The sequence below is a fragment of the Numida meleagris genome, chromosome 1 (assembly GCF_002078875.1).
Source record: "Numida meleagris isolate 19003 breed g44 Domestic line chromosome 1, NumMel1.0, whole genome shotgun sequence".
NCBI classification, from domain to species: domain Eukaryota; kingdom Metazoa; phylum Chordata; class Aves; order Galliformes; family Numididae; genus Numida; species Numida meleagris.
This window is the reverse complement of record NC_034409.1, coordinates 178442403-178456045: the sequence shown is the minus strand read 5'-3', so window position 1 is coordinate 178456045 and position 13643 is coordinate 178442403. Positions and strand designations below refer to the sequence as shown.

Genomic DNA, 13643 nt, shown 5'->3' with positions numbered 1-13643 from the left:
CCTCAGCTTCTTGAATTGTTGAAGATAATGATTGTGTATTGGAGATAGCAAATATATTGGTAAACTTGTATTTATCAGTAGAAATAGAAAATAGACCATTCTTCAGAATAATACATGAACAATGATGAAAACCATCTCAACTGAGTTTTAATTCATGATTTAAAGAAACCATTGCATGAAAATAAATACGTGTTTTGAGGAAGGTGATCTTGAAGTTGTGAGCAGGGATACAGCTATAGACCTTAGACTGTGAAGTGACTGAGGAGAGAATTTTCAGAGGTTTAAAAAAAAAAGACATAAGGTCGTATGGTTTTGTTATTTAAACAAAAATACTGAGAACTTCAGACAGTTCCTTTTGGTTCTGCTCCCACTCAAGTTTAGATTTCTTTTGTTTTTAACAGCATGTGATGGTACTATTGTCTTCCAATTTGTCATCTAGTGGCTTATACAAATTATAATGTGAACTTCTGGAAATGTCACTGAAGTGACTTGGGCTTCCAGACACTTTCAGAAAATCCCACTGGGCATCCTGGACAAGTGGGCCCATGAGAACCTAATGAGGTTCAACAAGGCCAAGTGCAGGGTGCTGCACTTGGGCCAGGGCAATCCCAGGTATTTATACAAACTGGGGGAAGAAGTCCTTGAGAGCAGCCCTGCAGAGAGGGACTTGGGGGTCCTGGTCGACGAGAAGCTGGACATGAGCCAGCAGTGTGCACTGGCAGCCCGGAAGGCCAACTATGCTCTGGGCTGCATTCAAAGAGGAGTGGCCAGCAGGGAGAGGGAGGTGGTGGTCCCCCTCTACTCAGCTCTTGTGAGGCCCCATCTGGAGTACTGTGTCCAGGCCTGGGGCCCCCAGCACAAGAAGGACATGGAGCTCTTGGAAGGAGTTCAGAGGAGGGTAACCAAGATGATCAGAGGGCTGGAGCACCTCTCCTATGAAGAAAGGTTGAGGGAACTGGGCTTGTTTAGTTTGGAGAAGAGAAGGCTCCAGGGAGACCTCATTGTGGCCTTCCAATACTTGAAGGGAGCATATAAACAGGAGGGGGATCGATTGTTTGTGAGGGTGGATAGCGATAGGACAAGGGGGAATGGTTTTAAACTGAGACAGGGGAGATTTAAGTTAGATATTAGGAGGAAGTTTTTCACACAGAGTGTGGTGACGCACTGGAACAGGTTGCCCAGGGAGGTTGTGGATGCCCCGTCCCTGGAGGCGTTCAAGGCCAGGCTGAATGTGGCTCTGGGCAGCCTGGTCTAGTGGTTGGCAGCCCTGCACTTGGCAGGGTGGTTGAGACTTGATGATCTTTGAGGTCCTTTTCAACCCAAGCCATTCTATGATTCTGTGATCCTACATACGCCTCAAATGGTCATAGAATTCCTGTAGGTGTCTAAAAAAGGGAGGTGGAAGTCTGGCCTGCAAGGAGTCAGTCTAGAACCTCTTCTAGCCACAAGGCAGAGTAGGGCAGATAGGCTTCTGCTGCTGTGCAATCAAAAGTGTAATTTTCTGGGGCTGGAGAGTGCTGTAACTGGAAGACCACACAGACTTATCAGTTAGGAAGCTCATGTATGGGAGAGTGGAGATCCTGGTGCCCGCCTACAATCTTGGTCTATGAAAATACCAGCTTCCTGGCTACAGGTCTAATGTGAAGGTCTTTAGCTCGAAGAAAGCATTCTTAAATTTGTTGTGCATCTACACTGCTTGGAGATCAAGAAATAGAGTGTGAGGGGATCACAGGTGAGGAGCAGTAGGAGCTGGTTCTTTTTTCCTGGCCACCTTGTCTTTGGGGACCTGGTTCTTAGATGTTTTTGAAAACGGTAGCTGTGATTTGTAGTCATGTAGCTTTAAAAACAGAATAAAAGCATAATGGTACCTGAGCGTTTGTTGGAGGAGGGGAAGCTAAACAGTTTACCTTATACTGTAAAATTCTAGGTGTTGAAAAAGGTATCAGTAACTCCATGTCTCCAGTGTAACCTGTGCAACAGCACTTGTTTACAGCAGGCTTTTAGCTTTTGTGAATTGTCATGTCAAACGAAAATATGTCCAAGGGCTTAATTCAGCTTCCAGCCCACGTTGGGGAAGAATAAGCCAGTTGGTTTTCATTGCTTCTAGGTATTCTGCTGAGTGATCTCTGCAATGGGTAATTTGAGATCCTAATGTCTATTATTTATTCATGCTTACCAAGAGGGCAATTTATGAATGAGAGGAAAATTAAGTTAATGTGATTGAACTAATAAATAATACTACATTTAGTGAAAGTGAATGAAGTGTCAGGGAGTGAACAAGAAAGATGCCAAACATGATTTAAACAACGCATGATGCTTTATATAGTCATTACAAACAAAAATCATTAAAAGTTTTAACCTTCTGAAAGCACTTAGCAATTCAAACTGAATTTTAAATTAAAATTAATACAAATTCAGAGTGGATTATTTGGAAGTGTGCAAACTGTTCTTTTTCTTGGGGAGGCTTCATCTAACAGTGTCTTGAGACCCTACTCACCAGCTATGGTTTATGGGGAACACTTGATTTCTCAATACGCTGTAGAAAGCATGGATTTGTAATACAGCCCATAAGAGGTGCAGAAAGTTATGCATTTGTCAGACAAGTCTATTTAGGCTGCTTTTAGGTGCCTAGCAACATGATATTTAGGCACTAAAGACACTGGGCCATCACAGCTAAGTGGATTTATTCCAGCTGAGGATCTGACTTCTTAAATCATTTTCTTGCTTTTTTTAATTTAATTTTTGTGTGAGATCAATGAATGATTCACCCCTCAATTAAATATGAAGGTGGAATGTGCTATTCTTATATGGATTTTTGTTTTAATGTCTGATCTGCTCTTCAGCAACATGGTAGCCAAGTCAGCACTCTCGATTTATAACCCTTCTAGAGACTAGCAAAAGACGCTGGGGATGAGATTGCTGCAGAGCCTCAGGGACCTGAGGGCGGATTGCTTGCCTCTCTGCCAGTGATTTACATCCAAGTTCCAGCCCATTCCCATCTCGGTGCTTAGGCTCTAGTTTGAGGCACAAAGCATGAAGAAAACAAGACCTTGCACGAGATGTTCAGGTCAAAAGGTCTTTGTAGGTCTGAAACAGCCACAGTATTTGAGAGATACTGGAGATTTTATTTTTTATTTACTTATTTTTCCCCCAGCCTTCCTCACACCCAGGAATTGCATTTGTTCTTATGCTCTGGTTGCTGGAGTGGCAATACGATTATGTGAAAACTTCCCTTGCTTTTAAGAGCAGAAAAAGTCATACTAATGCGTGGAGGTGTAATTATATTCTACCTGTGATCTTCCTAGTTATGGAAATGCTTGAAGCCCAATTCGCCACTGAAAGCTCGGATTTCGAAGCAGTGGTGTGAAATTGGTTTCCAAGGTGATGATCCTAAAACAGACTTTAGAGGGATGGGTCTCCTGGGCTTATATAACTTGGTGTAAGTATGCTCCTTTATAGATGTGTTTGTGTCTGAAGCTGTGACAAGCAGCATTATGTGCTGATTTTTTAGCAAGTCTGAAGAAATAACTTTTAAAAGCATTAGAGATTCCACATCAAAAACTTGAAAGAATATTTTCTATCCCAATTTTTAGGGAGAAGGGCTTCTTTTCTTGAATGGCTCTCCGTTCTTTCAGTATTCCTCTTTCAACAAGGTTATACCATTTACCAAGACCTATATATGTATATTTCTTTAAACTCTTTTTGTTTCCCTGTGAAACCATAAGTTAACACTCTCTTCCCACAAGAGAGTAACTGTAAAGTATATTTTCAACAATATCTACATCTCTTTAGGCAAAATGACCTGGAAGTGGGTGGGTAAGAGGGTTATGTTACTGCTCAGCTTTCTTGTTTTGGAATTTCATGCTGAATTTTTAGGCAAAACACTTGAAATGCAGCCACTGATGGTGGACTTCTGTAGCTGAACTACTTTTTAAATTTTTTCCATACCCAAAATCGAGCAACGAATTTACACAACTATTCCCTTCTGCCTTGTGCCGGCCAGATGTTTGCTAACATCCGGGGCTGACAATTTAGGAATCAATCAGGTTCTGTTATTTCCTTCAGCCAGTGTATCTGCTACTGCAGGTAGTTATGTAACTTAATTTTAGCAAATGTTTTAAGCCCTCCCTATGAGAGGGGGAAAAAAAAATACTTTCTGCTTTTACACAGTGAAAGACAGAAAAAATCACCGACTGTCCTTATGTTGTTCTCTGTCCAATATTGGTGAAGGATCTGAACTCGTGAGTCTGCATTTGAATTCCCACTGGATAGGAATCCCTCCCACATATTTAATTTCATAGTCTCCTGTGATGACTTTTATCTCACTTAATGAATCTACCAGATCAAGAAGTCTGATCTGCTCTATCTTGAGCTCAGCAGCAAATGTGTGCTAGCAATGAGCAGCAGATCTTATGTAGGGCAGGCAGAAAGAGGAGCGTGGTAACCCATGCTCACCAGCCGCTTTTGGAATTGCACTTGTCATTTGAGGCTGCTTTTATCTTTCTTTTTGTGGGTCTGAGTTTAATGAATTCCACATGTTAAATGCTACTCATACTGTATAATGCATGCAGTGACACTTAAAAAGGCCGGGGCTCCTGTGTATGGATAGCTAGATTCTTAAGTTTTCTTTTGCTGTTTTTGTTAACAATTTACCCTAAACATATACATCTGCAGGTATTTTGCCGAATGGGACACTGAGGTAGCCCAGCAAGTTCTTTCTGATTCTCTTCATCCTAAATACAGGTAATGCCTGAGGCAAGTAAAGAGTAACTTGAGAGAATATTGTGCTGGCTATTGGCCTGGGAAGGGTGCTGTGTGTTCCCTTGGTGGGATATTGGCATGAGCTATCTGTTTTCAAGTGCTGATCCTGAAAGCTGATCAAATTCTAGAGGCAAACACGTATACTGAAATCTTTGAAATGCTGAAACCTAGTGTTAAATGTTTTCACTTAATTTCTAATTTCAAGTGATTTTATATTTTTATTTACCTTTGTTTTATTTTTTTTTGTCTTTTCATAATGAAGGGAAGTCACTAAGAAGGAAATAAGGTATTTTTTTTTCTTTTCTCCTAGTTTTATGAGACTTCATGTAAATAAAAATGAAACCATACTGCCCTTTGGTGTGTTATAAACTGAAAACCTTTCTTACAAAACCAAGAGATTCCCGTTCCCTTTCTCCAAACACTGCAATGTTAACTAATTTATCTGACTGTGCAACACTGGGACTCTATGAGCATGCTAATATATAAAGAATGAAACCAACCTTGCTTGATGTAGCTGTAGAACTCTGTTTTAGACATATTTAGCACCAAATTTAACCAAAAACTTTTAGATGAATGTTAAGGGGGGTAGGAAATTGTAGGCAGTCCAAATATGCTCATACCAGCTGTGACTGACTTGGTAATCAAAAGTTGTCTATGCCAAGAATTTGTTAGCCCAGCTGAGAAAACTCATTATATTCTCCACTTACTTATATTCACATAGCTTGATTGTCTTAGGTAGTGATTGGTCTAACCTGGGTGGTCCAACATCCTGACTTCTGAGAGATCAGATGCCTTCAGGTGACAAAAAGTTTGTGTCATAAATAAGATTTATTCTGTAAGGACTAGGGGAAGGGATGCCTCTTAGCCAGTTCAACAGAAATCAGTTGTCTCAAAATATTTTTTTTTCCTTCTCCCAGTAGTGTTAGATACCCCTATAGCAGGTGCACATCTGAATCTTGTAAAGCTTTTAACCTCAGTATTTTGTGGTGAAGTTCCTAATGGTAATTCTGTGACAAAAATCACTTGTAGGGTCGGGTGGAATAGAAGCACATTAGACTTTGAGCTTTGATTTAAATCCTCACATTCAGTTTGTCTGGGGCTTCTTTTTATATATTGGCATTCACTCTCTTGCTATAAGCACCCCCCAAAATTTGATCTTCCCTTAATATATTGTGCTGTGCATGGATGCTTTCTTAATGTGTGCTAATGAACAGGGATTGTCATGATGCTTAAACAACATAGAAAATAGCCAAATTTTTGTTTAACTAAACACAAGACTTACATGGGAAATGGAACAACGCTGCACGGGTGATGAGTTCGGTGTTGGGCTGGGAATCCTATGTTCTCCATTTACATGTGTGATTACCAAGTCTTGCAGTGTTGCGTGAGCATGTGCAATTTGTATCCCTTGAAAGAGCGTTCACTAGGAGATGGATGCTGCTCATGGTGCCTGTGGTGTTTTCCTGGTGTGGTTGCTTAGCAGCAGTGCTGATTTCTGACGTGATAATGATCAATGTAGTTTCTATTTTTGCTGAACTACATTGCTTGTGCACATCCTAAGCGTGCTGCCTTTGTTAAACATTTGCTTGGGGTATTTTTATTGATGCTATGCCACAACCTACAAAAATGACTATTTTTTGAGAATAAGTGTACATCGTTGTGTACTTATACACCAAGCCACTTAGGATGCAAAGTTTTGTTCCCACGTACATCGCTTGGTAGCAGGACAGGATGGATATGAACCTCTCTGAATCTTTAATACTTGAAGGAAATATTTCTTAAATACTGTATTTGTGTGAAGTCCAGGGCATTGTTTTTAGTGTAACATAAACTTACTGTTTCAAGTATAGTTGAAGAGTGGCACTTTCATGTAGTTGTCTACAATGTGCAGCCTGAAAGATCTGTGTTACTTTACTGTGATAAGACTCCCCCCAGACTCTAAACCATAATCTGCTGGTGAGGGTCAGTCCCTTGCCTGCTTGTAGCTAGTGATAAATGCAGTGGTTTCTGCTAAACTTATTATGTAGATACAGGTAAAGCCTGGTTAGTAAAATGTCAGCTGCTGGTAGCTACATCATGCAGCTTTGTTTTTTTTAATCAACATGTTGTTGAATGAAATAAATTTAATTGAAAGTGGTTCCTTAACTATTGCGTTAAATAACCAGAAACACAGTCCCTTGATTTTGGCTGTTGCGTGGCTTCCAACTTGGCTGGGCATGAGAAACATTCATCCAATAGAAAGTTTTTGTTTGCCTCCAAGTGGATCACTTCTCCCATGATGATCACCATGTACATCTTTGAGAATATGTAAAGCTAAAGTCAACTCATTTTCTTCTTTTTATTTTTCTTATTTTTGCATAGCTCAGGCTTAATTGATGTGGGTCATCTCTGTGGTCAGGATAGAAAATATTTGGCTTTTACTAAGAGCAGTGATGCTGTCACATACTTTGTAATGATGACAAAGGGTATCGGCGATGCCACAAAGCAAGTTACCCACTTCAGCGTCTCCCTGTACCAATCCATTCAGTCAGGAACAGAGTTAAATTAGCAGTATCTACAGGAATAAATAACAGTCTGTGTTTGCTTAATGTTACAATAGCAAAGAAATGGAAAGGAAATATTAGTCTACTAGCACTTCCTGGTGATATCTTGATTTTATTTTATTTTTTCCAGCCAGTTCAGCAAAGCTGAATGGGAGAAGAAAAAGTTTGATAAGGCAATTGGGTAAGTTTAAATGTCTTGTGTGTCTGTGGCAACTTTAAATTGTTAACACTGATGCTGTGTATTTGAAGGAAACAGAGGGTTGTCTGGCTGCTACTTTAAGGAATTTCCGGCACACATGCATTGTCTGAACCACATCTTGATTTTGATGAAAGATCACTGGATAAACCTACTTTGAAGTATGAATTGGGCGTGGGCAAAATCTTGTAGCAAAAAAAAGCTTTTTCTGTGTGCTATGAATAGTGCAGTTATAAATGTCTGTTTAATTCTTCTTAGTACATAATATAATCAAGTCTCCCTTCTCTCTGTCAGAGACAGGTTCTAATCTGCATTTAAGAAAGTATAATTATGAGTGTATCTGAGAATCTGTAATAAAATATTTTAATGCCCGTATTTCATTGTTCTGTGGAATTTGCCATTAGGCCTTACGTTGCAGCTAACTTAAAGATTTAATTTTTTCACTCCTGGAACATACAAAACTAAATAAGTTTCCTTTGCTTTCTTTTTTTGGGAAATGGTCATTGCCAGAAATATTGAGTTCTTTAGACAGTAGATTTACAAATGAAAAAAACTTAGTTTGTAAATATACCTTCTTTGTTGATCTCTTAGCAGGACAGAGTTTTGCTTCTTAGGTCAAGTATTTTAATTCTCTTCCCAGCATGCCCTGATTTAGACTTTTGCCTGTGTATCTAGTTCTCTGTTAGGAAGAAATTGGAAATGACTCAGCTGGATTTCTGTCACGGGCTTTTTAGCCTTATGAGTATCATTATGGAACCAATTGTCTAACCCTGATGTTCTCATCTGTGGGTTTCCAGTTGAGCCAAAAGGTTAAAACAGTGAATATCAGGTCACCTTGCAGGCATAGCCACCATGTGGAGTGCTTACTTACCCTGTGTCAGAAACAAGATCAGGGACTCCTGGGCTGTTTCTTTATTCCATAGGAATTAACGTGTGCTGCTCCACTGAAAATGCTGGTGCAGTGGTGAAACTCCTGTTTTCACTGTGACTATATGTTTCACTAGGGAAACACTGCCTTTGGAGAGTGTAAAACAGATAGGATAAATGTTTTTCCAGTTTTTCACCTCCATTGGAAGCTGATGAGGGAGAGAATTAATACGCTTCAGTATCACACCATCTGCAGAATCAGTGTCAGAGTTTCTTACACCCTGTGGAAAGAAAACAAGCTCTCAACAAATACTTGTTTGTTTTTACAGCTACTCTTTTGCTATTGTGGGCATTAACATAACAGACCTTGCATATAACCTGCTTGTGAGCGGAGCTCTGAAGACCCATTTCTACAACGTTGCTCCAGAGGCACCGACACTCACTCACTTTCAGCAGACCTTCTGTAAGTGGGGAGAGGGGACGACTACCTGATTCGTGTTCCTATTAGCATTATTTTATCTACCCTTGCAGATAGCAGAGTACACATCTGCTGACACAGTACAGATGCTGTCATGCTGGTCTTGCTGTCCTGTCTTTGTGATCCAGTTTTACTTGCTACACATGCCACCGTTGAACCAGGGAGTGAAACAAAGTGCAGAAAATAAAGAACTGCTTGAACTGGTGACCTTCTACCTGCTTAAACTGATTTTAAATAATAAGAAGAAAGAGCTTAATCTTTTAAAGAGCTTCTAAAGATACTTTCCCCATAAATCCATCTGTATTAAGATATCTTCATTTACATTCAAATGTTTCCCTGCACCCTTCTGTAGACTTGTCCATCCTCAGGATTAATTATTTTTTCCATCCCTTTCCCCTGTATTCAAGCATTCCTTCTGTAGCACAGACCTATTGTGCATCTTTGCCAGAAGAGTACAACAGCAGGCACCGCACTACTAATGTTTTTCAAAGTGTAATCAAGGAACTAATATCAAGAAGACAAGATGCGCTGATTTCCCTGCTTATGATCATTCAGGAAAAAAACAGTGGAAACCAATCAACAACAACAAAAAAAAACACCTCTGCAAGTTGACTTGGTAGCAGATTTTTTTGTTTTGCCGCTATAATAGTTATTGCTTAACTAGATAACTAGTAAATATTAGTGACTGTGCATCTTTATTTAATAATACAGGCATTCAAGGCTACTACTTAATAAGACTCACTCATCCAAAATCTTACATGGGCAGATACTGTAGCGGAGGCACTCTTTTGTGATTGTTTCTGGGTTACTGCCCTAGACACACTGGCTGGTAGGAACTAGAGCAGTTTAGTGGTTACACTTCTGTCTTTGGTGATGGTCTGCTTGATAAATAAAGAATAGGTGAGTATCTACCTAAGTATCCACTTCTGATCTTTTTTTTTCATTAGGATAGTTGGTCTGTCTCTTTACCAAATCCCTAACCTGCCATAGCCTCATGGATGGATGTGTCTACCATGATTGGTTTGACTCCTGTATCTTCGTATCCCATTATTGGTTCTGTGTTGGGTTTTTTTGTTTTTCTTTTTGTTTGTTGGTTGGGTTTTGAGGTTTGTTTGTTTTTTTTTTCCCCATGTCACCACTTAATTTAGAGAAAGAGACATCTTTCTAGTACCACTATTGTGTCTTGCCGTTAGTGTCAAAGTCTTGGCTGCACGTGGGACCAATCTGCTGGCCAGGCATAGGTCTGGTCCCCAGGACCAGTGTGTCCACTGCATGGACCAGCATTGCCAGTCCATCACAGCAGCACTGTAGGGAGAGCTGATTTTGGCAGCTCCTCCCTCTACAACTCATACACGTGTGGATTAAGTAGGATAAAACTCAAACAAGTCTCTGGTGACATAATGGGGCAGTAAAGTATAAGCAATGCACAGAACTGTATATCTCAATGACATGCTCAGCTGAAGTACAGAAGGTACCTTTTGGAAACTGAGATTTTGGGGTATGAAGATCCAAAGTTTTACATTTTATATAGTGATATTTTTTAAAGCGGTTTTCACTGAGCTTTTCTTTGAAAGAATCACCTCTTGGAATGAAACAGCCTCTGGCTGTTGGAATACATAGATCCAAAGATGTAGGCATGGTGGTAATGAGTTGACAGTTGGACTAGGTGATCTTAGAAGTTTTTTCCAACTTATATATTTTTAAGGTGCCTTTTTAATGGTGTTTTCTCAAATTCATAATGAGAAACTTTGCAAACATACAGTGAAATTTAAATTAGAAATATACATGTGTATTTGTTGCTGACTATGATGCAACAGAAAGAACTGGATAAAAGTAGCTAAGCCTTTTGTGCAGCAAATGACTTCACTTCCTGGACACACATAACCTGCATGTCTCCCTGTACTGGAATGAGAGGTTACATATCTTGATGGCTCATATAATCTCGAACCAAGAATGTAATCAGTATCATCTTTCCCTACTCATTAGTTTAATGTTTTAGTTTGGGTAATTTAACATAGTCAAATGAAGTTAACAGCTCATCATCCAGATGTCAAGGTGCTTAATAATTTCTTTTAACTATTGAAAGTTCTGCTGATGTTCATCAAACCTCAAGCTTGCTTCTAAGTGAGCTTTCTAAAAAATCTTCCTGAAATTAGGGAGGAATATTCCTATATCAAATAACCTTGCTAAGCGTGTGATCAGATGTTTTCCTGAAATGAATTTCCAGCTGTTACATTAAGTGTCCAGCATGTGTGATGCCAATGCTGTGGCAGCAAACCCTGCCAGTTCTTTTGTTTTGGTAAGCCATAAGTCACATACATGACTTATGTTGCAGCAGTCTTACAGATGGACTTTATCTTATCCCTGCATAGCTCTGTGAAGTGTCAGACCTTGGTGACCAGAATTCTTTATGTCCATGTGTAATTATGAATTGCCAGTTCTCCTTTAATTTTTCGTGATTTAAATGCTGCATTTATCTTATATTTTTTAAATTATTCTTTTGTAGGCTACTTAATGCATGAATTCCACAAATTTTGGATTGAAGAGGATCCACTGGATATAATGGAGTTCAACCGCGTCAGAGAGAAATTTCACAAGCGAATCTTGAAACAGCTCCAGAACCCTGAGATGGCTCTGTGCCCTCACTTTGCTGCATCAGAAAGTTTAATCAATATGTAGTTATTCACTTGATTTTATTTGGAAACACTCCTTCACTCTTGTGTTAGATCACTGTTTAGACCATCACTAGCATACTGAATGACCATGGCAATTGTATGCATGTTTTTGGTGCAGTATTCATCTATTTTTGTCACGAGTACTAGATCCCCTTGTGCTTCTCTTTGGGGATTTCTCATTTTAAATGGGTGCTCATATTGCGGCATTATGCAGTGTTACATTCTGAATCAATGTCTGGGTATCAGAGTTTTTCTATTTTTTTAGACTTTCCTCATAATTCAGCATCAAAAAATTGAATTGTATTTCTCTAGCTGTGTTTTGTATATGTGGAATATGTGGCTGGATCTTGTATTGTGAAAGCTTTTTAACTTCTTGGTATGTTTTAAGATAACTACTGGCATTTCAAGCAAAATATATGTTTGGACCTCGTCTAGGAGATAATGTGTGTAACTTAATCTGAAGTAGACAAACACATTAAAGTCCAATTTTCTCCATGCAGCCATATATGCTTAATGCAGAATTAATGAGGCTTACTAGATACAAGTTTCAGTAAGAAGTTTATGCAGAATTACAATCAGGCTCCACAGCTGCATGAATACCAAATGATCTGGTGATGCTAATGTATTCCCAGTGAAGTGCAGTCACTCACAACTACTGGATACTGGTGGGGGCCAAAAATTGTATTGTCAGGTTGTCAGCACCAACACCACCTGCTGAAGCACAGTTTAAATTCCTGCACGTTCCTTTGGCTGTACAGGGCTTGGTATTCTGTGTCACATGTTGGAAGGTGATGTGATTTGATTACATTGTGCTTGGTGAATTCAGAAGAGCAGAAATCAATATATTTTTTTGAACTACTCAAACTGTAGCTTTGGCTGTCGACTCAGTTTGTAAGGACTGGGAAAAATAATTGACTTGAAGGTTTAGAGGAAACCCACCTGAGTTTCTCAGATTACTTAAAAACCAAAAAATGTCAAACTGCATTTTTTCTAAAATCAGAAATGAGTGAAAGTGTCTGACACTAAGAATGTGTAGTATATTGAACAGCATCTACCATGGCATTTCATACCCATGGTATTTTTTACCTTCTAAGCAAGCAATTTTAGTATTATATGTTTGTGTAAATCACTTCCATATGGAGATTAAACTTGGAGTAGTGTCCAACTACTTGTGAATTATATGAATAAATCATATGTCATTCTAAATGGAAGCGCTGAGGGTTTTATTTTGGAGATACGGAGTATTAGATAGAAGGGGTATGACAGCTTTGTGGTAATTCCTTAGTCTGAAGAGTGATCTAAATTTACCTGGATCAGGTTTGTTACAGCATTTCTAGTTATGGTGTGAAGGATTTGGTTTGTTGTAGCATTTCTAGTTATGCTGTTAGGCATCACAAAATAAATAAGCTTTGGATTTAAGCTGTCATTTCTTAGCTCAAACGTGAGGTGGGAATCGGGACTTCTCTGCAGGGCTAAGTCACATTCTTTGCAGAGATAATCAACAGAATTCTATAGGTGTTGCAATAACTCGTGTTCTCTGATGACTTCAGAAATACAGTATTGGAGATATTAGCTATTGCTTATTTTGAATGAAAATATAATGAATAAAAAATGTGTTTAACTTGTAAATAACCCATGATAACAATGAATCAAATATTGATGACTTTTGTATGAATATTGAATCTTCTAACATTTTCTAGCGACAGTTTTCATTGTTTCAAGTCTTAGCCTCTCACTTTCTTTCCTTCCCTGGCTCTCATACTCCACTTCCTTCTGCAACACCTTAATTAGTCCGCACTGGTTTATTTTTAATCTTCTGCATGGAAGTTAATGGAGCTAGCGTGAAGGACCCTGCCAACTTCTCAATGGTGTGATCTTCTCAGTCGCCGTGCCTTGTCCCAAGTTGTCCCAAGGTGTCAACTTCAAATAAAATCAGCAAATGTCATCTGGCTCTATGTCAGATTGTGTCACTAAAATCTAGCTGCTGTGGGTGATTTCTTTCCTGTCTTGCAGGGAGATGGGTTTAATGAAGCTATGCGTGAAGTTCCGTCTCCTGTTGAGCCCCTGCATGCTGGTGCCTATGGAGCTTATTTTGCTGCCCATTCTTGCGTCAGCTATGGGCT

General features: G+C 39.3%; 1 protein-coding gene across 6 annotated transcripts in view; it reads left to right on the top strand.

The window, feature by feature from the left end:
• The window catches only part of ELMOD1 (ELMO domain containing 1), a 43509-nt gene extending 30783 nt beyond the window's left edge, over window positions 1-12726 (top strand). For 5 of the 6 annotated variants that reach the window (XM_021380454.1, XM_021380463.1, XM_021380445.1 and 2 more), the window contains 6 exons: window positions 3306-3439; window positions 4675-4743; window positions 5024-5047; window positions 7435-7485; window positions 8697-8830; window positions 11352-12726. In XM_021380454.1, the coding sequence (XP_021236129.1) occupies window positions 3306-3439; window positions 4675-4743; window positions 5024-5047; window positions 7435-7485; window positions 8697-8830; window positions 11352-11524 (585 nt within the window). In that variant the 3' untranslated portion in view covers window positions 11525-12726. The remainder of the gene's footprint in view (window positions 1-3305; window positions 3440-4674; window positions 4744-5023; window positions 5048-7434; window positions 7486-8696; window positions 8831-11351) is intronic. The other variant, XM_021380488.1, reaches the window with a different exon arrangement.